We start from the raw sequence: 23,364 nt of genomic DNA, 5'->3' as shown, positions 1-23,364 counted from the left end.
CAAACTTCATTCACAAAAACATGGCGCCGTCACACCCTGCCATTTAACCACAGAATGGTGTTGACGTTACCATAATTATACTACGACAACTTAAAGAGGTGAGGCAACACTTAATAAGACTGCCATAAGAATGGTATATAATTGAAGTCCCGTATCCCAGACAGTTCCTGCTGAACACCCTGCAAACAGGTTTTGGTGAATTGTGTATTCAAATCTGAAAAAAAAAAAAAAGTCAGTCACTGGACTGGCTGTAGCTGGGGCCAAAACCTCTACTGGAGGAGCCTGACAGATGGGCAGGCTTTAACGCGGTCCACTGAAGGTCTTTTAGCCTGTCGTCAGGACGCAAAATAGGCCATTGGGAAGTTGAGAAGAGTCCCCGATGGGCATCTTGGCAGATGAACACATACCCTGCTAACTGCAGCCTATCTGGGACATGGGACTGCGGGAGACCAGGCTGGAACGTCTGAAATGAAACACTCTGTCCTTGTCTCAGAGCGTCCTGTGAGAACCAACTTTTCATGTAGTGGAAAGTAGGAATCAAAAGTACCTGCCTCTGAGGTGTAGAGGAGTAGAAGTATAAAGTAAACTGATAAAATAAATGGAAAATATTCTTATCCACTGTATTAGATCAGTGATTGTGGTTGTGGCTCTAGATGTGTGTTACTGAAAAAAGAAGATAACTCGGCCTTTATTCAACCTGCTTCCTGTCATCTTCACTCTCAACAATCTCTTCCAGCATCAGAACTTGTTGGAGGACACCAAACCGCCCTAGCTGATCAATTACGCTTTTTGTGGTCCCTTTGTGGTATTTTGATATCTGACTTAGCTCTGCTGTGTAGAGTGTAGTTACATCAGCTGTGGGGAAACCTACAGCATAGCTTGATGCAAAGTCTCTTTAGCTATGCCATAACCTCTTAACACACACCTTTAAATATTTCTCTTGTTCATTAATATGGGTATGATAGGAGTAAGTGTTTGACAACACTTAAGTTTGAAACAATTCTGCAGCCTCTGATGTACACATTCACCTGTGCATACTGCATCAATCAGAGTGTAAGATAACAGTAAAAGTCATTGCTTGACTTCTGCCCCTATTAGCCTATTCCTTCATAATGACTGATTGCGTTTTTGGGGAGGACGGCAAAGGAGATTTCCCCCATTTTCCCAAATTTGGGAAAATCACAGCTTAACATACGGCCCTCCAGAGAGACGTGAGGAAATTATAGACTGAAGGTTGCGACGTATTTAAGAGCAGAGACACATGGTACCAATTGGACCTAAACTCCTGCTGTAACGCTCATTCTGTCAGGGAGGAGAGAGGGAAGGAGCGCAACATGGCCTGCTCTGTGTGTTAGTGTGAGTGTGTATTGGATATTTTTATACGACTGTGTCACACCCAACACAATCCATTTCGTGTGTGTGTGTCTGCACTTGTGTGTCTGTCTCTGTAATAATCCCACCAGTCACAAGACCCGATGTCAACATCCAATCAGTGGCCAGTTTTTGGTGGTTTTCTGATTGAGCTGTCTAGAAGCTGCACTTCACGCCCTATAGCCACGCCCTGAGACTGCGGTTAAACTACACTGAGCTCTGATTTATACCACCCACCCATTCAACTACACTCAATCAAACTTTAAGCTTCCTCAAGGCCTATGCCTTGGACATGCTCATTTTTAAACATCTGACCCAGTTTAAACCCAAGTGTATTGAGTGCACTTTTAACACCAGAAAGTCATATTTCTGAGGACACAAGCTGACATGTGCCCCCTACAATAAATCCAATGATGAAATGTGCCTTAAAGTAATGTATTAAAAAAATATTGATAGAGGTTTGAAGTAGGGCAAAAAGTAGTGAATAAATGGTTAAAATAGTTAACTAAAAGTAGTGTATACATGGTTGAATTGTCCACTTTATACTGCTATAAAATACTAACTTGACTGACCTATATATTGCCAGTTGAATTGGATGAAATCCTATTATACACTTTCGTATAGGCTGGTGAGGGTGTTACATAACATGCAATTTCAAAACAGTTCAAAGAAAGACATTTGAAACACAGAGGAACCGCTGTCGTAGATTAGGTTGCATCACCAAAGGGATGATGAGATGGTCCGGGGTTTAAAGAACTTCACATCAAAGAGGCCACTGTAAGTAAAACAGCACACACAACCACACATATACACAATATTTAAGGTAAGAGGAGCAAGAGATGACAGCTTCGGTGTTTTCAGCACCATCACACACCTGCAACCTCTCATCCCCACATCTGAGGCCGAAATAGTGCAATACTGACGACACTGATAAAGACAGCTGAAAGTGAGAGAACTGGAGGCTGGGACACAGTAAAGGCTGAACAAGTGTTATTATTGTTATAGAAATCTCAATGTATTTTCTTCTGAGCTCTGTTGAGTTCTTTAATACTTTTGCACTGTTGTCATACTCTTGTTCTAGAGGCTGCGTCTAGGCCTGTGACATCATCAGCCTCATAAATGCACCTGAGCAGTTAGCTGGCACAACCGGGGTGCATCTCTATTCTCAAAAATTGCTCCCACGTTTTCCTCACTTGGGTCCTTTTCTGGCATCTTAGTCTCTTCCAAAGGACGAAGTGAAAGGAAATGAAATGATGAAACATGTTTTTAGAGAATGAAACGTCCTCTCATCACTCCAGGGATGTTGTGATGCATACAATCAGTCTGATCAGTCTGTTTAAACACTCATATGATGGCTCCTCGGTCCTTGAAGCAGATTTAAGAGCTTTGGGACAGCCTTCAAGATGGCGGCCCAGAACGACTCTCCAGAACGAGGGAATATCAAATAAGTGAATTGGGATGTACCCCTGATATTTAAGTTTCCTTACTTTACCTGCTCCTGATTTATGGCTTTAAAATAAAACTAAAAGCTTGAAAAGTTTTGAGTAACTCTCTCATGTATCTGTTTTTGTCTGTCTAAAGGAGGTGCAGCAATAGATATGAATCATTTTTGGAAAAGCACCGTGAATGTGTTTGTTCACCCGATATGACAAACCTAAACCCTTAATTTCTTTGTTGCAATATGGGGTTAAAGGCTTTGTTTAAAGAACTACTGACAGAAGTTCACATGGGAAGAGCATCACTCATCCATTCCCAAACCCACTGAGATTTCCACGGCTTTGAATCAGCCGTTATATTTTGCTCATGACGTCGCAGCTACACTTTGGTTGAGGGGTGATGGTGGTGTCAGTGTGGGGGATTTGTGTTCAATCTCAGGCTGCCATACTGGATAAAGCAAAAGTTAAACAAACCTCAGATTGACAGTGTGACATTTATTGTGAGCGCAGGCCCACAGCTGAACTATACCTCCCAGGATAATTGCTCAATATATTCCCCAATGATCTGCTGCTGTTTCCTGCCTGTAGAGTCTCACAGTAGTAGACATAGAACGTATGGAGAATTTATGTGTTTCCATATGGATATTCTGACTTACAGCAATTTTCATTCTTAGCCTAGTGTTTCGTGGCTACTGATAAATATTAGCGTTGACAGCAACACGGCACCAAGAGTGCAACTTTTATTCCTTTGTTGGCATGTTCAGATTTGACTATTTGCTCCCATCAGTCCTTGCTGTTTCCTGAGTGAAATGCCCTGATACTCAAACAAGTCCCAAATGACTCGATTAGATGCTAAAATATAACTAACTACGCTCCAAGTAGAAATAAAACTATTTCGAAATGTGTACATTGCCATGGATTCTATCTATGTTCAGAAAATCACCTTCAAGTACTCACTGAGGCCCTTATTTTGAAAGTTTCCCATGATGCCAGTGACATGTTTCTTAACTCTACGTCCTCTTCCAGGAAGCCTTTAGGTCTGCACGTGGTTGTGTATTTCCTTCTTTAAATAAATACTCGAGTAAATGAGCTTGTACAACAGTTAAAAAGCCAAGAGTAGAGGTCTCATTTGGATCCAAACAGTATGTGGCCCCTGTGACAATAACGTCGCTCACTGACTGGTACAGTCAGGGGGGAGACCCACTGGAGCTTGGAAACAGTGTGTTTTTACAGCACCATACATAAACAATGCAGGTCTACAGAGGGTTTCCTACAGGCCCCACTTCTATTCATCACCTTAACTTGTATACACTCACATTCTGAATGTGATGTTTTACAAAAGGTATGCTTATCATGTGAGTTTGTAAGAAATATGATGTCATTGTGAGAGAAACCATTTGGGTTCATGTTAATATTGTCCATGTCAGTCACTTTTATTCATAGAGCTCATAATTACAGCACACAAGTCCGCCTCAAAGGGCTTTAGAATCTATACAAGACTCTCAATGGGTGATGGGAAATTTGATTTCAAAGTCATAATCATCAATTCAACAAAGTGACACACACAAACACACACACACACTGACCTCTTCAACCTATCACTGTTGTATCATTGGATACTTACCTTTAAGCAACGGAAATATACTTTATATGTAGATTTAAGGCCATCACTTTGTGTTGTGTCTTCAACATATACAATTTTAGTGCAATGAGGGTCAGTAGATAATTATAGTGGGAAGAAACTGCATAATGCTGCATCAAAACACATTTCTTGGTGCAGGCAACTTTTTAGCACTTTTTGTTTTTCACTCATTGTGCTTTAAAATAGTGATAGAGGGACAAAAATGGTCATTTGTCAGCATGTCAGCGTCCCTAGTGTAAATGACACCTATGTGTAGATCTAATTTGCTACCATTATTTTTTTTTCGTTATTTGTGTCAGTTAAACAGTGTTATGACAATATTTTCACCTTGTTATTACATATGACACTGATACAAGGAGTTGACACAGGCTTATGTTCGAATTAGTATCATCTTCATGTGTATTAAAATAAATATTTAATAATGTACTTGCAGTGTATAATTCAACATATCAAATGATATATTTTCTATTTATTGTATATATATTAAAAAAAACTGAGTAATATAAGCTAAATATATTTTAAGTCATGTTTTTAAATCAGTATATCACTTGTAGTATTTAAATGTACATTCATCATATTTTGTGATATATTCTTGATGCAAAATTACATTATAGTGGCATGCATTGTCAAATACATATTCTGTATGTTGTCTACTAACATGTATTTTTAATATTTTACAATATGCAGTATGCTTGTTCTGTAAAGTATCTTTGAACTTCAAATGTGCATTAACCGATTTCCTCCAAACATGATGGGTTCACACATACATCAATGTCCTGAGACAACCATGTATTTTCCAAAACATCAGCTTTTCATAAACTGAGGAAATCAGTCCTGTTTTCAGCTCGCTGATTTTTGAGACATTCAAATGGAGATTTTTAAGTGCACCATGAAGGAACATTTACTCCTCCAGGTTATCTTGATAATTAAAAATCACCATATTTGGAGATGTGTGGTTTCCATTGGAGGACAACAATGCCTTTGTTTCCTAACTTTAGTCTTTTCCAGGTATTGCGGAGGATTTCTGATAATGACGCCAAACACTTCTTGACTCACGGTGGTCAGAGTAACATGAGTCCTGATTTTAGTTGGATACTCCCTTTAGATTGCCTTTCAGGAGGAGCTACTGTACATTTCACTGCCTGCTGACTCTCTGTTCTGCATCACACAGCACTGCCTGCTGGTCAAAGTTGGGAACTGCTGAACTGGTGAATCAATGAAATGACTGAAATTCCATAACATCCAAACTCTGGCTTCCACGTGCCTTATGTGCGCCTCTTATAAAGATGACTGTACAGATTCTCATACTGCTTCCAGCTGTTCTCTCACTGTGTAACTTCTCCTTGGATGATTTTCTTTTAATTATATGAATAATTCTCAATATGAGGCAATATTCACTGTCTTAATCTAAAGATCAGACCTGTGCCAGTTGTCACACTATGTACAGGCTAATTAAAGACTAAACCTGTAGGTTTAACTGCCTCTCAGGGACATGCCTATTCCTGCTCTGAATGGGGGCATGGACAGCCAAGCTCTCTCTCTCTCTCTCTGCTACCTCAGGAGTTTGAATGAGTTTGGATGAGTGAGTCTCTCTCTCTCTCTCTCTCTCTCTCTCTCTCTCTCTCTCCTCTCTGTCGCTCCTCCTCGTGCCCCCCAAACCATCCCCTCTTATTAAAACAACACGCCAATCTGTTGTAGCCCGGTAAAAGGGGTTTGGGAGCCGCAGCAGCCATAAAGGAGGCTCCACACACACACAGCCGTCTGGAAGGCATTAGACAGCAGCGGCACAGAGACTTTTTGGCCACTTCTCTGCGCTCTGTGTAACCTGGATGCTCGGGGAAACTAGACATACTTACCTACACGCCCCTCAAGAATCCAAATGATCTGACTCAGATTTGTTAGAGTCATTGCTGGAAACTTTTTTCTTCTTCTTCTATGTCAATATGATTGACGCTGCCAGAGTTGATGGCTTTTTTTTGTAACTTTTAGAAACTTTTAAACAATGAATGAAACTGTCAGAAGTTGATGGAGAAAGATGTTTATCACCTCTGCGTAGCTCCTTTTTTATTTATACTTTTTTACGTGAATGATGCCAAAGATTACAGACACGATGCTTGTGTTTGTACACCTCAGATGCCTGCGGTGCACAGTTAATGACCGCAGACAGACTGTTGAGAACTAGAGAAGGCAAGAATATTCTTGAGCTCATCCAGCTGAGCAAACTGAGAGGAACCTGCGTGAGTCTTATTTCATTTTTTCAGATTAATGAGGACCAATTTCAGCGGATTCATGAGACTCAAACAAGTGTCCTCTGAAACTTTGTCGAGACTTTTTCTCCCTGTGGAGCGGTACCAGAGCCGCCGGAGTTGACCGCATCCTTACTCAAGGACGAACGAGAGGAGAACAGCTGCTTCAAGGTAGGCGGCCAATGGCCATTTGGTCTGGTGACGATGCAGCCTGCTGACAGACAGTGATAGATGTTGCATCAGAAGACTAAAGTGGTTTCGACGCTAATTAATTATGTTTAAATTATTTTCTTGGACATATTGATGCGCCAAACTCTCTTTTAACACATTGATGACGATGTTTCCGTCACACTTTCAAATAATATGGATGCTGTTCAATATTTAAGCTCTATAAAGGAAATGATGCTTTAAATTGGGGTTCATGCCAGCTGTCACTAGAGTAGCTTTTTTGTTTTCATGCGTCTTAACGCGCCGTGCGTAAAAACGCGGGTAGCATCTCCGGAACTTTTTGAGTTGACAATTAATTGCGACATTTTTTTTCTCCACAGATGTTAGATACAGTATTTAAAATGTTATTACATTAAAATTAAGAAAATATGTGTCTCAAAAATGTAATTTGTCCAAACTGGCATGAAAGTCTGCATTCCTCCTGTCCAGATGTGCCAGCTGTGCGAAATCCGCCAGAATAACTTCACATAGTCTCTGCTGAGCCAGTTATTGTACCCTGAGAATAAACTAAATTGATGACGTTACAAGCCGTACGTCATCCTTTCAGGTTCGTGAACCAATTGGAAGACAGGATTTGGGCATGTTCAGCGTGCCTCGTGGTCCCAGGGCGTAATATGATGCCTGATGTGAAAGATCGCTTTTTACACACAGTGTTAGACAATAAATTAGGAAATATTGAGAACAATGTACTGTGATTGGCTGAGTAATGGTATCAGAAGTTTACCGTATTGAAATATTCAGCAGTGAATCCAGCCCCTCCCAAGTACAGACCAATACTGTCCATGAGATGCATGCAAACATGACTAAAAGCAGGTGCCACTTAAACACCGCGCCCTCAGAACACAGGCTAATGATTACAGATGTCTTGCAAGCTGTTGGCATTATAACTTCCACATACGCACCCCCACTCAAACACATTACAGACAAATACCCGAATGCAAATGAACATCTGTCACACTCCTCTGACATACTCTCTTCCTCTATCCGCCCACTCTGACCCATTAATGTGCAGATAGATATAAAAACCCACACAAGGAATGCCCATCTGTGAGTTGGTTGGGAAGCTTTCTGTCATTTATGGATGATATACAGGACAGTTTCTATCCTACATGTGAAATCTACTTCCTACTGACCTGGGTTATCTGTTCTCACACAGTGGAGGCTGATATCCACCTGGAAGGAGTGAAACATTTAGTCCACTGTCAGTGTTCATATATCAATGAGAGAGGAGAGCCCGCTTTATTTCACGTGGGGGCTTAAACTTGCTGGCTTTCCCAACAGATCCATTATATTTCATGACATCTTTTTCTTGTTATACCGATGCAGAAACAGCTGCAAAGTCCCACTTTATCCTGTCAGCGGCTCTTCTGCAGCGAACATGACATTATGTTGGTAAAACTGTACATCTAGAGAAATGTTTACAGCAGCTACCTGACTGCTCAGTCTGGTAATTTGATTTGCATATCAAGATTTTAAAGTGGCAGCTTAAGGACATGTGTAAGTTCTTTGTGTAATCAGTGAATGTTTGGACCTTCTGTCAATGCACACACGCATCCAGACTAATACCAACATACTGTCTCTAATCTCAGCCCTCGAGGGAGTTCCTCTGCCGAGTGTGGGGCTCAGTGTGCTACTGTAAGGAAGGCAATCCATCTCTGCTGCCTGTTTGTGCATCAAACTACTACAGCAGAGATTTAACTCTGCTTTAGAGTTACATTTGGGCAGTCCATGAAGGTGACAATGACCTGATGCCTCACAAAAGGGAAGAAAAGACACATTTTTTGGCACTCTCCAGTGGGTGACACAGTGATACACTTTACTGCACCCTCATTGCTACAGGATGTGCTTCCACGCAGCTCACACACAGCAGTTTACTACCTCACAGAGGAAGGCATTCCATGACTGGTCTCCATTAGGGCTCACAACAAGTCTCACGTGCCATTACTGCTCACAGCAAGGGGCTGTCGGTCTATAGGGCCTTGGGGCTGGCAAGGTATAACTACTGGAGTCAGGAGAGAGAGAGCATTATGTGAAGCCCCCTCCCAAACACACACCACCACCAGCACCACCACCTACCACCACCTACCTCATCTATTCTGCATTAATGCCACAGTTTTTTCCAGGTTCCCTCGGTAAATCAGCAGTGAAGCGGCACAACAGCCAGCCAGTAAAAGTGAAAATTTGGATGTCAGTGAGGTCCTGTGTTAGATTCCCACTACCTCATACTGAGTCACAGGGTCTCACAGGGAAGGCTCATGCCAATGTTAATGCATAGGTCTAGGCGTAATAGCGTACCATAAAGTAGCCCAGGAGCTGTGTAAAGTAAGTAGCTGCACAACATGCCGTCTTTTCTTTCTTCTTAAACACCTCAAACCATCTTTCCATTCATCTGCTCAGGCTGATTCGGGGTTCTCTTATCTGCAATCAACTGTGATAATACAAAGTGCTACAACAGAAATGTTCTCCCATGTAGGGTGGAAGCTATTTTAGAGCTCTGCTGATAACAGTGTGTCGTCAGATAAGAGAAAGTGTTTGATCAGTGGATGATAGAAACAGGCTGGATCCACAAAAGGAGCATTAGAAACTTTTCGTGGCAGAAAATGCGTTCTTTCTTCTTTAGAAGTAGGAGAAACCACACAGAAGGACTAAAAAAGTGCCGTCAATGTGAAGTATTGCATTGCAGTGTAGGGAAGCAAACCAAATAAATAACCAGACAGAGGAGCAGCTGTGCAGGGAGGCATTCTCGACCGAGCTACATCTGTAATTTGGCCGAAAGTCTTGGAGCCTGCCACAGTGGCGTAAGTCCAGTGCCTCAGCTGGCAGTGAGCTGAGCCAAGTCCACCACCGTGCCTACAGTCTCCTTTCCCCCTCCACCTCCTCCTCCTCCTTCTGGTGTCTGCCATCCCTCCCCCTCTCACTTCCTTCCAACCCACTTTCTCTCTTTTCTCACTGAGTACTGTAGTCTCTTCCTCTCTCCATCTCCCCCTCTGTAGTGCGGTTGCATCTCTGCCTTCGGCTCATTCACAAAAAAAGGGAGGGAGGTAGGGGTGAGTCAACTGGAGAGGACATGCCGAAATACCAAACGGCGTAGTTTGGCTTCAGATCTAAGAATGGATTCACCGCAGTGTTTTACTTCACGGCCCACCTTCCCTTTTAAATTGAGTAAAACTAAGACATTTGTGGTAAAAGAAGGAGATGATGCACAACTGAGAGGAGTAATACAAAACACTGTTCAGACATGTTGCAACCTTTGTGCTTCTGCCAGTTAGAGCCGTGTCACACCTGATTCTAATAGTTTACAGAAGGTGAGGAAATAAAGAGACAGTAGAGGGTGGGAGGAAGAGGGAGGATGTAAAAGTCAACCACCTTTTAATGTTGCAACGTTGTAACTCTGCCAGTCGTAGCCTTGTCCACCTGATTCCAATCATGTCAGGAGTAGTGCGGGGCGGCGCAGTGGGTGGTGTTACTGACTGTTCAGCTCTGGTTCTTATAAAGACAACGCTCCCGCAACAACAGCACAGTGTGACCACATGGGGGGTTTATGAGAGGAAGGGGGAAGAGGAGGAGAAATGGGAGGAGTGAGGAGGGTTGGCCACTTCCTAGCGGTGCCTTTGAAAACTGCCATGACCTTTCAGTTCAGTCAGTGTACAGTTTCATTCATACCGGAGCAAATTGTCAGTGCAGTAAAGCAACTATTTTTATGATTTTATATCCATATATTTAAGTGGAAATAGACAACTTCCAGCCCCTAGCGTTTCCAAGTGGTGCTGTTGTTGGCACCGCTGTCGCAAATACAGACGGATTGGAGTGGAGTGTCAACTTCCGAAAAAAAAGGGACAAAACATGAGTTTATTCATTCATTTAGTCTATAATAGAGATGTAAAAAACAGATAGAAATAATGCCAGGCTGCCGGGGCGACAGTTGCCAGGCTGCTGGGCCGACTGTCCCTAGGCTGCCAGGCTGACTTTTCCCTTTTGCCTCGGAGTGTCAACTACCAACAACACAGGACAAAATATGCGTTTATTCATTCGTTTAGTCTATAATAGAGATGTAAAAACAGATAGAGGTGATGCCAGGCTGCCAGGCCCACTGTCACCAGGCTGCTGGGTGGACTCTCCCTGGGCTGCTGAGCTTACTGTCCACAGTCAGGCTTCATTTTCCAGGGCGATTTGGGGCCTGGTGGCCGACAGTACTGCACAGTAAAAGCAAGAGTTCATAGAGAACTATTGTAAACGCTGATGGTGTCTGGCTATTGCATCATGCTATCAACATTTACATCATTATGATAGAAAACAAAATAAACATGAAACTTGTCTATAGCCAGTTTAAATATACTGCATGTACTGTATATATTTCACTTTTGCCATCTAATTCTTTTGAGACTCATCACATTTCTATCATTCCTACAGTTGTTGATCTTATATTTGAAAGCAACTCAAGAAAGTAGTCAGGATGCAACGAGCCTTGACTGTGTCTTGTCTCAGTCAGTAGCCAACTCTCAAGTCTTTCCTAGCCGCTCCCTTTCCTCTGTCTCATCATCTGCTTAGGAACATGTGAGCCTCCTCTGCATCCTGCTACAACCATCATGAGGGTCATCTCTGCATTTAATGCTTTTAAAATGCATCCTGGCCTTTTCCAGCCCTGCCCAGCTCAACACACACACACACACACACACACACACACACACACACACACACACACACACACACACACACACACACACACTCACGCACCCACCAACTAGTGCACACACACACACACACACACACACACACACACCACCATGTGCATCGCTTGTTCAGGTTCCAGACTGGGGTGTACTTATCCATTTCTGCATGTGTGTGTTTTCTTTTGGCAGAACATCATGCCTTTGAGATTTCAAAGGTGTGTATGATCTCAGCATGTCTGGTTTTCCAGTATGCTGACTTGACAGCATGAAATTTGTCCAATATTTCTTCAATGGATCAATACTGAGAGGCTTTTCGCTAACTATAAATACCACTAGTATGTCTTCATTAGCCTGTATCTGTTATAGATCGTCATAAACATGCCCTCACTTTTCAGTCTAATGTTGCCTTCGTGCCCGAAGTACACCAGCTGCAGGTGTGAGCTGGCTTCCTCTTCAGAGCAACATTAAAGTTTGATTTGTGAATAAGACTCCTCCGGCCAGACCTGCTGATTTGTGACTGTAACACTTTCAGCCAGTGACTGCTGAGTCACAGCAACATAAAGATGTTAGTTATATGTTATCTCAGCTCCTCACAGAGCAGCAAACTGTCTTCTTTGGCTCTGCCTCAGAATTATACTGCCTGTGCAGAACATGCAGTAATGACACACACATAAATGCACATACACATATGGTTCTTACTGTACAAAGACACACACCCTCACAGGGTCTGGCGAGCCTTGTTATATTTTATGTCCCATCACAGGCCTTGAAACTGGAACCCTGCTGACAGGGATTCCACTGCTCTCCTGTGAGTTAGTCCATCTCTTCCTCTCTGCAGCGGACATACAGTACACACACACATACAGTATATCTCTTACTGTGTGCATGTACGCAAACTGGCAAACACACACCGGACATATTATGCTGAGCACACATGTTTGTACATACTGTACAAACATGTGAACACATGGCCCACGTTCAGCAGCAACAGTGAGACTTAATAGCCAAACATACATCTGACAGTGATCCACTGTTATGAGTTATTACAGCATATGGTGATTCAACTGACTATACTAAATCACTCGTTGTACTTAAGGACCAAAATGGGATTTAGTTCCCCACATACCAAGATTACTTATATGCTTAATGACAGTACAGTTCAATGTTAAACTACTGACACACACAATTAAAAACATTTTAAAGAACAAGTATGAAGGATTTGTGGCATCTGAGGTTGCAGATACTTTGTGTTTGGTGCTAATTAGCAAATGTTAGCCTGCTAAAACGCTAAACTAAGATTGTGAACATGCTACACACATTACACCAGCTAAACGTCAGCTTGTTAGCATTGTCATAGTGAGCACGTTAGCTGAAGCAACACTGTCCCTGAGTACAGACTCACACAGCCCCCACCCTCTCCCCACCTCTTGGTGGCAACCCCAAGATTTTCAGTAGTATTATTAACATCTAGTTTGTGTTGCATTTGAAGGGTTTAGTGCCTTGCCCAGTGGTGCCTGGGCACATACATATTTTCTCAACTAGTCCAAATAATGTGTAATAATTTTAATTAAAAACATTAAAAAAATAACTGAAATTAACAACAGAATGTGATTAAATGACAGTTTTAAAATTGTGTTGCAGAGATATGTATTGAAGTTTGCATGCTACTGGCTAGTTAGCCAAAAGCTATACTGCTAGCAGTGTAAACACCAACACTCCCCTGGTGCTCCGAGCTCCTAGCCTGGACTGCTTGCTGCAAGACTAACTGTGCTAACTAGCTCATTTGTTGTCGCTATTTCTTTTGAGAATGGACACCATTTCTTACTTATTGTACCATCCATTGTACCAGGTGAACACTGTTCTAATATTCAAGGTTGCTACCACGCCATCCATCCATCCATCCATCCATCCATCTCAGTAGAATAGAGACTTATGTTATTTCAAATAGAGCTAAATTAAATCAGCAGGACAACATGATAATTCATTCATTCATTCATTCATTCATTCATTCATTCATTCATTCATTCTCTCTGCTAACCCACCATCTTTTCCCCATTCACGTCTTAACATTAGAAAAAGTATCTCTGAGACAGAGCCAGTAGGAGTTTTACTCAAGAGACTGTTAATGATGTCAGAGTGAGACTCCAGCCCAGGGTCACCATGAGGTTGGACACACACACACACACACACACACACAACAGAGGCCAAGCGATAGTGACGGTGTTCTATCACTTACATGCGCTAAGATACAAAAACAAACAGAGAGCCAAGGTGATATCATCCACATGTGCTAATGGTACCTTTAGCTTGCGCACACACGTCATACGAACTGCGCCAAAGTGACAATATCCACATGTGTCGATGTAACTTTCACTGTCACAGATGCTCGTCTGATTAAAGGCATTATCTCTCAGGGGCTGAGGCTAAGTTTGAGTGGCTCGTTTTTAGTCTGCAGTTAATCTTCTTGCCGTCTGACCTAATTGTTAGCCTTGACATTTGCACTGGATCACACGCCCATAAGTGTGTTTGAGGATCTATGAAGAGCAGAGCATCCTGCCAAGAGGCATTGTCTGAGTCTTTTTCCACTGGATCACTTGATTTCACAGAACTGATTGCGTCTGACAGGATTCGTCGGTCGGCAATAGGAAAAGAGCTTCATGTCTGTGAGCCATGACCTGAATTGAATTTCACAGTTTGTTTTTGTGTTTTAACCCACAGTTTTTAACCGGCATGAGCATTTTATGTCGTTAACAAAGAAGTAGTCGAAAAAAGCAACAACGGAGTTTGCATGTTTCTCCATGTGTCTGCACTGGTTTCCTCCAAGTTCTCCAATTTCGTCCTCCAGCTCAATCACAATCAGGTTAGGGTAAGTGGAAACTGTAAATCCCCAGGAAAGGTGAGAACGTGTCTGCCTTGTCATGCCCTGGTCACGGAGGTATATTATGTACAACATAATCGACACCAAAACATTAGTTGCGCATATTCTGACGGCACATTTATGGTGAGACGCGTTTCCTCCTGAGCAGTGGCTGAGTTCATTCAAAGTTGATGCAGGGAGACGGGGTGAAAGAGTTTGTCCTGCACTACCTTATATAGTTGTGAGACTTTATACACTCACACACACTTGCACAACCTGAAGGAGGTCTAAGGTGAAATGCGTTCTCAGCAATTAAAAATGTGTATTTTTACAGACACACACCCCTCTCCCTCTCTTATAATAAGCTTTTATATGTGCATTAGTGTGTATGCGTGTGTGTCAGGGGTCTCGTAAATGAGCGGCTGACGTTAAGAGCCTTGCCACGTGCCAGGGGAGGCCTGCTACTCTGGTTGTGGCCTTCTCATCCAACGATCAAATGAACAAGGCATTATGTCTGAGCCAAGGGGTGTGTGTTCGTAGCCCTCTCCCTCTCTTAGCTTGGTCTCTCTTTGCTTCTGCTACTCTCTCAGTGTCTCTTGCTTTGCTTTTGTTTTTCTGCATGCTGTTATCAGACGCCACCCACTTTCTTTTCCTTTCTGTCGCTCTCTCTGGCTCTGCCGTCCTCTCCTTCTCTCCCCGACTGGCTTCACAGTTCTTTTCTTTTTCTCTGTATTACTCCCACCCTCCCACCCGCCCTCCGTCTTGTGTGTTTAGGTGTGGTGTGAAGAACTTTGCCAAATCACAAACACTGCTGGGCTTTGTATACTCTTCTTTTGCTGGTCCTGATTTACATGTCTTTTCTTGTCTTGACTGAAACATGATGGTTCGATACAAAATAATAGACATTGTTTGTAAGATTCAAAACAATTTCGGAGTTTAAAATGCTTTGAAATGCAGCTCAAAATGTCAAAATTGTGTCCCAGAAGGGGGCATCCCACTGACTAAAGAATACTTTGATGATGTCAAAGGTTCAAACTCCCTTCGATCTAAACAACTGCAATATAAAGCACGTTTATCCCAATGTTTAATCGATATATTGTCGTACCCTCCCTCTCTTTTCACTCTACATCTTTATGTCAGCGTCTATTCAGTCCAAGAAATGATCTCCATGTCATACTTTCTATGGTGAGTCACAGAGGAGAAGAAGCACACGTGCAGCATTAAAAAGAAAATTTCAAAAAGCTCTTGTCTTCTTCTTCCCACGGAGATATAAACAGATGACATCACAGGGTGGTCCGCTCTGCATTAAGCTGGGCTGAGCCACGCTGAGTGGGTCTCCGTTGGTCTGCCAAACAGATGGCGGTAGCAACATAATGAGGGCTGGAAACAAACTTCAGGACTTTTAGCAGAAGATTTTGTGCGGCAGGGCTCTGGGTTTTTAACAGACTGTCACTCAGTAGAGTAGACACAAAAGCATTAGCGCCCACATAAAAGCACAGAGAATAGTCTCGATCAGAGCTCCCTCGAATGGGATGCTTGCCCGAAAATGTTTTTGAACCCCTTTTTTTCAATGCAGGAGAAAAAAAAAGGTAATAGCTTCTCCTAGGCATTTGGAGAGCACTTGGAGCTCGGACGTTTGGCAGGGGCAGCCAGCTTTTTGGTTAATTAGGTCAAGAAATCTTGTAATGTGCGCCCACCCACATTAAGGAGAGTTGGAACAAACGGCTACTCACAACTGTCTGACATTTAGACAGGGATTTTGGGGAGGGGTAGAGGGAAGGAGAGGGGGAAGGAGAGAGCAAAAAGAGGGGAGAAACTTTACTGCTTTATTTACCTTGGTTTGTTGTAATAAAACAAGGTTGTGTGTGCCAGTGAGGAGTATACTGAAAATAAGCATTTTTCATGTTGATTCTTATTAAAACTTAATAAATCCTACTGATGATATTGAGGGCAATGTCTGTATGTCTCATTTCCTTCTCCAAATCATACATGGTCATCTGATGTTTGCCTCAAGTCACTTCCTTCTTGTTCTTTAGTATATTTAAAATCCTGAACATTTTGTCCTACATTGACTAAATGTGTCCCCTCTCTCCACATTCTTCCCCTAGATGAGGTGTCATAGAGTCCTCACCTACCTGCGGATATTTGGGACCACCATGTTCGGTGTGTCCCTCCTGGTGGGCATCTCAACGGCCTACATCATGGGCTACCAGTTCTTCACCACAGCTCGCAATCACGTCTCCTTCGGCCTGTACGGCGCCATCTTGGTCGTCCACCTCATCATCCAGAGCCTCTTTGCGCTCCTAGAGCACCGAAACATGCGGCGGTCCTTAGAGACGCCGATCAAATTGAACAAATCCTTGGCGCTGTGCATCGCGGCGTATCAAGAGGACCCCAACTACCTGAGGAAATGCCTGGTGTCGGTGAAGAGGCTGACGTACCCCGGGATCAAAGTGATCATGGTGATCGACGGGAACTCAGAGGACGACTTGTACATGATGGATATCTTTAAAGAGGTCATGGGACGGGACAAAGCGGCCACATACGTGTGGCGGAGTAACTTTCACCAAAGAGGGCCCGGGGAGACGGACGAGAGCTACGCTGAGAGCATACAGCAGGTCACCAGGCTGGTGCTGAACAGCAAGTGTATGTGCATCATGCAGAAGTGGGGAGGGAAGAGAGAGGTCATGTATACACCCTTCAAAGCACTGGGGAGGAGCGTGGACTATGTACAGGTACGTTTGTGACACTAGAAATGGATATTAATGGAACGGTTTAATGGGTAACTCCACCAGTTTTATATGATATGATAAATTCCCTCTAATGATGTCACTCAGTGGCTAAGTTGCATTGTGGGTAATGTAGGCGCCAGATTTGAAAACAGGCCAGGGGTGCAGCGTTGAACTTCTGCAACACTGTTGGACACATTATGGACAGTTACAAAAATGATCAAAATGTATACAGCAGAAACAGAGATATCACCTTTCATTCCGCGCATTCTTCTTTCTTTTCAAAACCTGTTGCCTACATTACCCACAATGCAACTTACACACTGAGTGACATCACTGGAGGCAGTTGATTAGATATCATGAGCCTCAAAAGACTCATATATGCAGTCGTACTCCCCAAGACCTGTAAAAATTGGTGGAGTTACCCTTTAAATGAGAGGAATACAGGAATTGTGAAGGGATTGTTGTAAGTGGGAATGACTAGATTAAATGCATAAAGTGCTAAACAGATGGGAAAAGAGACAGAGAGGACAGGGGAATGAGGAGTGTTAATGGTGCCTATTAGACACCATTATATAACAGGTAAGATATTCAGTAGTGTGTAACTGTGTGTAGCTGTACACACACAGGTAAGACAAGGACACTTGTCATAAGTGTGAGCTGAAGATACAAGGAAAAGGAAGAGCGAGGGAAGAGTTGGCTGGAGGGGGGCCTCCGCCAAGCCAAACATGGGGTCCACAAAGAGTCTTTTGTGTTGCTTTAAGACGGATGGTGGCTGTGTGCATCGTGTTGTGAAGTGTAGCGTGAAGAGGGGCAGCAGTAGCTGATGTCTAAGTGTAATAACAGATCTGTCTCATCTACATGAGTGGTATTCAGAGTCAGGACGCAAAACTGTGTCAAAGAAAGGTTACATTTATGTTTGTTGTAAACTCTCACAAAGCCTAAAGTTTTACTTGAGTAAGACATATCTGTAGGGCTGAAAGCTAAATGAGCTTTAGTGAAATACTGTTGTCAGAGAAAATCAGTGAAACAGTCATATTCTCTGTGTATGGTAATGATTTGAATTATATCTTTGGAAAAGCCAGTTCCTAAGGGTGTTGGCTGGCTAATGCAGTCTTATAATGCTAACATTGTGTAGTAATGTGGCTTAAAATATAAACAGGAGCTAAACACATTAACCACAGTGCCAAGCTTGGCAACACACACGCTGATGAAGTAGCCTACCAGGGAACCTGTTTTTATCCTGTTGGCAGTAAATGTTAAAATATGAGCCGTTGTAGAGATAAATAGCGTGGTTGTGAATCAAGAGCGTATTCTTCTCCACCAAAGTGAAACGATATAACTTATGAAAGAAGAAATAACACACCGTACCAGCCATAAGCACTAAAAGCCACATTTGCTGACTTTAATACACTTTTCATGATACAGCCTTATTTGGTCTGGTATGACCTGTAGCTAACAGCGGCTAATGTTAGCAAACTTTAGGTAGATATTGTTGTATAGCAGACATAACTGTGTCATTTTGCTGGCTTTATTCTATTCTCTGTGTGTGCTACTGTGACAGCATTTCCACATCATTAATCAAGAAAAGACAATAGTCTAGATTTAAATGTTTGTTTAAAGTATTAAAGTAATTGAAGGGTTGGGTAGTCTGAGCTGTACATGACTCATGACTAATTAGTGCCATTTAATGATCTTTCCTATGAGATCTTTTACTCTGTGAATGAATGATTGTGTTAAATTAAAGGGAATAATGTCTATGGGTAAAACTGCACCAACAATGTCAGACTGCTGGGTCCAGAAGGGCCTTAAAGGTCCGTAACAATGTGAAGATCTGCATCTAAATTCATGTATGTTGTTGTAATGTAGCTACAGTTTGAGCAAGTTAACAATTCAACGTATGTGTTGTAAAATGTATCAGCTCATTCTCTGTGGACTTTGCTGTGGGATGCAATACTTACTATTGTGAAACAAGGACTTCAGCATATGGATTGATTTTAGGTTTAGGATTTATGATATATATTTCATATTATAAAAGACAGCTCTCTATTAAAAAAAAAAAATCCCTTGGGTATGTGCACAAGACATTTTCAGCATTCCTTTGTCTTTTTTTGTCAGGGTTCTTGTTTTACAGTAATAAAATGTACTTTTTTGGCTTAAGTATTAAAGTGAATTGAATCTGTCAAACAGTCCATTGGCCGAAACACAAGGTGTCATCACATTAATTTTGTTTTGTAACACTAAGCTAGTGCTGTTCCAAACTGACATCTTGAGCAACGAAAGAACTGAAGTAAAAACTTAACTACTTCAATAACAGAATGATTTATTGAGTTTGCATTACTTTGAAGTTGAAAACTCTTTGATATGATGCTGTCAAACACCTGCAGCTGCCTACAGCCTGCCAGAAACCTCTTGTTTAATAGAGATTTCTGAACAACTAACTGCAACGCTGCCAGTAACCACACCAGCACCCTTTAACATGTAGGGGAAGGAGGGTCAGTGTTGCATGCCTTCTTGCTATCATCAGGCTCTGCCTGTAACAGATGTGTTTTGTTAATAGGCATTGGACTCTTGCTTTGTTTTCAACACCTGATTTTGTTAGGGAGGAAAAATACCATTTATAGAAGAACATAGAAAGCAAAAAAAGCGTATCTGAAAGATAGTGGGTGGTGATCAAATTAAAAGCTGTTACTCTTTGTTCCACTGGCCATTTGTTAATCCGACCATTTAAATTTTTTATTGGATGCATAATCATCTTCCACTTGTTCCATATCTTTTATTGACCTACTTCTGGACCACCAAACACGTCCCTGATGAAGAAAGACGAACAGGTGGAGGGTAAGACGGGGGAGATTGATTGTGTAACAGACAATTCTAGTCTGGCACTTAAAATGAGCGAATACCCTGCTCACGTCAAGTCAATTTTATTTATACAGTCCAAAGTCACTACTTACAAATTTTCCTCAGGTGGCTTTAAATTCCGTAGGGCACATTAAATTCTTGATTTAACATGAACTTTGGCCCTAAAACACAGGCTAAAACACTGTTTATTTTGTTGGTTTTACTCAGGTGTGTGACTCTGACACTATGTTGGATCCAGCATCATCGGTGGAGATGGTAAAGGTTCTAGAAGAAGACCCGATGGTGGGAGGTGTTGGAGGAGATGTACAGGTCAGTTATAGATCTCTGAATATTTCCTTATTCCTTGTGACAATTTTCTTTACAAACTGAGCATTCCACATCAATTACATGTATATTGTTCCAATTCCTACCCAGATCCTAAACAAGTACGAGTCGTGGATCTCCTTCCTGAGCAGTGTACGGTACTGGATGGCCTTCAACATTGAGCGGGCTTGCCAGTCCTACTTTGGTTGCGTGCAGTGCATCAGTGGGCCTTTAGGAATGTACCGGAACTCCCTCCTGAATGAGTTCCTTGAGGACTGGTACAATCAGACTTTCATGGGATCCCACTGCAGTTTTGGGGATGACCGTCATCTCACGAACAGAGTTCTAAGTCTTGGGTACGCAACCAAATACACTGCACGATCAAAGTGCCTCACTGAGACACCGATTACATACCTGCGGTGGCTCAATCAACAAACTCGATGGAGTAAGTCATATTTCAGAGAATGGCTATACAACTCGATGTGGTTCCACAAACACCATCTATGGATGACTTATGAGGCTGTGATCACGGGCTTCTTCCCATTTTTCCTCATCGCCACTGCCATCCAACTCTTCTACCAAGGAAGGCTCTGGAATATTCTGTTGTTTCTACTCATCGTGCAGGCAGTGGCACTGATCAAGTCGTCATTTGCCAGCTGCCTCAGAGGTAACATAGTCATGGTGTTCATGTCGTTCTACTCTGTACTGTACATGTCAAGCCTGTTGCCAGCCAAAATGTTCGCAATAGCAACAATCAACAAGTCTGGATGGGGGACCTCTGGGAGGAAGACAATAGTGGTGAACTTCATCGGTCTGATTCCTATATCAGTTTGGTTCACCATCCTCTTCGTTGGGATTATCTACACAGTAATCCTGCAGACTAAAAAACCCTTTCCTGAGTCAGAAAAGCTTGTTCTGATCATAGGAGCAGTCGTTTATGCCAGTTACTGGGTCGTACTGTTGACGTTGTATGCAGTGCTCATAAATAAGTGTGGGAAGAGGAAGAAGGAACACTACGATATGGTGCTGGACGTATGACCTACAGACTACAGTCATCATTTACCACTGAAGTCTCTTTTTTGGTTGTTCCCACTCACACCACGTTGTTGCTACACAAATGTTTTTCAGATGCAGAGCAGCTCTGGAGGCAAAATTGGTTGAGTTCAACCAAAATGGAGTTTTTTCAAACTTGAAGGGCAAAAAGAAAATAAATGACAGTGGCTGCTTTTTTGTTCATTCCTAACAATAGCATTCATGATCTTGGAACATCAGCATGCTCGCTAATTAGCCTACCTAGATTTATTTAATCCCACATGTTTAGCTGAAGATCTGCTACTGGAAGCTAACTAGCTAACCTTAATAACTCAGTATGGCAAGATTGAATATATTGCATTTGGTAGCAAGAGTGCTAGGCTTTGTAATATTAGCTACCTCTTACTCATGTCATTTTCACTGGGCTTCAGTCTAACATTTGCAACTGAGCCAAAGAGACTGTGGATTTTTATCTCCACCCATTCGGGTTTAACTTGACCAGTAAGAATATTTTACCTCCAGAGCATCGTTGTGTCTCCAAGAAAATGTTTGTACACCCTAACTAGGAACAAAACTCATGAATACTGTTGGTGAGGTTGGCCACTTAACTAATTAAAATTAAAATTAGCATTAAAAGAAAAATCCACATGAAGTTCTACTACATCTGTTTGAGGATTTGTTAGTTTTGGGTGGAAATGCATTGGTGTACCTTTCCAGTGTTTCAAATCTCTTTTAGGAAGAGGTACAGTATTGATTTACATGGAGTGAAAGGGTGCAGAAAGGGCTTTTAAAATGAAGAGCTGCTCTCTTTTTTTGTTGCATTCATGTCATATGGGAAAGATGCTTCTTTTTAGTTTCCACATATTGCAAGATGTGGCCAGAGTGTTAGTTAAAAATGCTAAAAAATTAACTAACATTACCAAAAGAGTGCCTTGTTGTGTCTTGTCGTCCCTGAAACCATAGTCTTGGTGAGAGCCACTGTAAATCACCTCTGTACTGTATCCCCTGTTATCAAACGGACCTCAGTTGGTCTATGAGGATGTGTTCAGTCCAAGTTCAGTGTCCAGCTGTGTTGACTCTCACATCAGGCTGATCCCCTTTGCCCATGGGGACTTGTGATCCAAGGTCTCAGTCCAGACAAACTGGCTCCACAGCTAACAAAGCCATGAGCTAATTAGCTAATGGTAGCTAGCTATGGACAAAGATAGTTGGAATGGAGCAGCAGTTTTTCAGTTAAGCTGTTGATATGCTGCCCCCTATGCTTTTAGAGCTACCTTCAAATTCTAACCATATTTTACAAATGACACCTTTAACGCAATTCATAATTGCAGCTCCTTATTTTCATTGGCAGTGCTCAGCGATTTGATGCAGGTTGCATTTGATGAATCCCAAAACATCACTCACTGTGATGCACGTATGTTGAATGTGAAAAGGTTTGAGATGCATAAAAATATCCAATCATGCTGTCGAGGCGCTACCGATCCATTGTGCTCGAATGTCGGGGCACTTACAAGTCTTGTTGGTACTCCCATATGACGTGAATGCAGGTATTTTTCTCAACGTTTACAAAGTGAAGAATCTCAGACTGATCACCGATTGGTAGATATAATCACCACCAGATCCGGTGACCAGGTGAACATGTGACCAGAAGAGAGACGGTGTATCATTGCTGCTGTGACTGTTTTGTTTTTACAGAGACAATGCATTTTGTTTTTCTTTTTAAAGAACAATATGAATGATGTGTGTATGTTGCAAAAATGGTTTTAACACTATTGTTGTTAATGTATTCTTCCAAGTTGAATGATAACCACCAAGCACACATGGCGGACGTGTTTCAATCCAAAGTTTTTATATCTTCCATGTGCCCTTGCTCTCCTCCTTTCTTTACATACTTAATTGAGGGTATTGTGGCTCCATCTCTCTGCTTCCTTGCATTGCGTGAAACAAACTGCACGGGAAGGAATAAATGTGAGAATAAAACATGAGAG

At 42.2% G+C, this 23,364-nt stretch overlaps 1 protein-coding gene across 1 annotated transcript; it reads left to right on the top strand.

The window, feature by feature from the left end:
- The first annotated feature begins 16,558 nt into the window (after window positions 1-16,558).
- Window positions 16,559-21,382, top strand: has2 (hyaluronan synthase 2). Its single transcript, XM_073486005.1, has 3 exons — window positions 16,559-17,185; window positions 20,249-20,350; window positions 20,456-21,382. The coding sequence occupies exons 1-3, from the start codon at window positions 16,559-16,561 to the stop codon at window positions 21,380-21,382; spliced, it is 1,656 nt and encodes a 551-aa protein (XP_073342106.1).
- The last annotated feature ends 1,982 nt before the right edge of the window (window positions 21,383-23,364 follow it).

The sequence above is a fragment of the Pagrus major genome, chromosome 17 (genome assembly GCF_040436345.1).
Source record: "Pagrus major chromosome 17, Pma_NU_1.0".
Lineage (NCBI taxonomy): Eukaryota > Metazoa > Chordata > Actinopteri > Spariformes > Sparidae > Pagrus > Pagrus major.
Note: the sequence above shows the minus strand (reverse complement) of the source record. Positions and strands in the feature narration are given on the sequence as shown.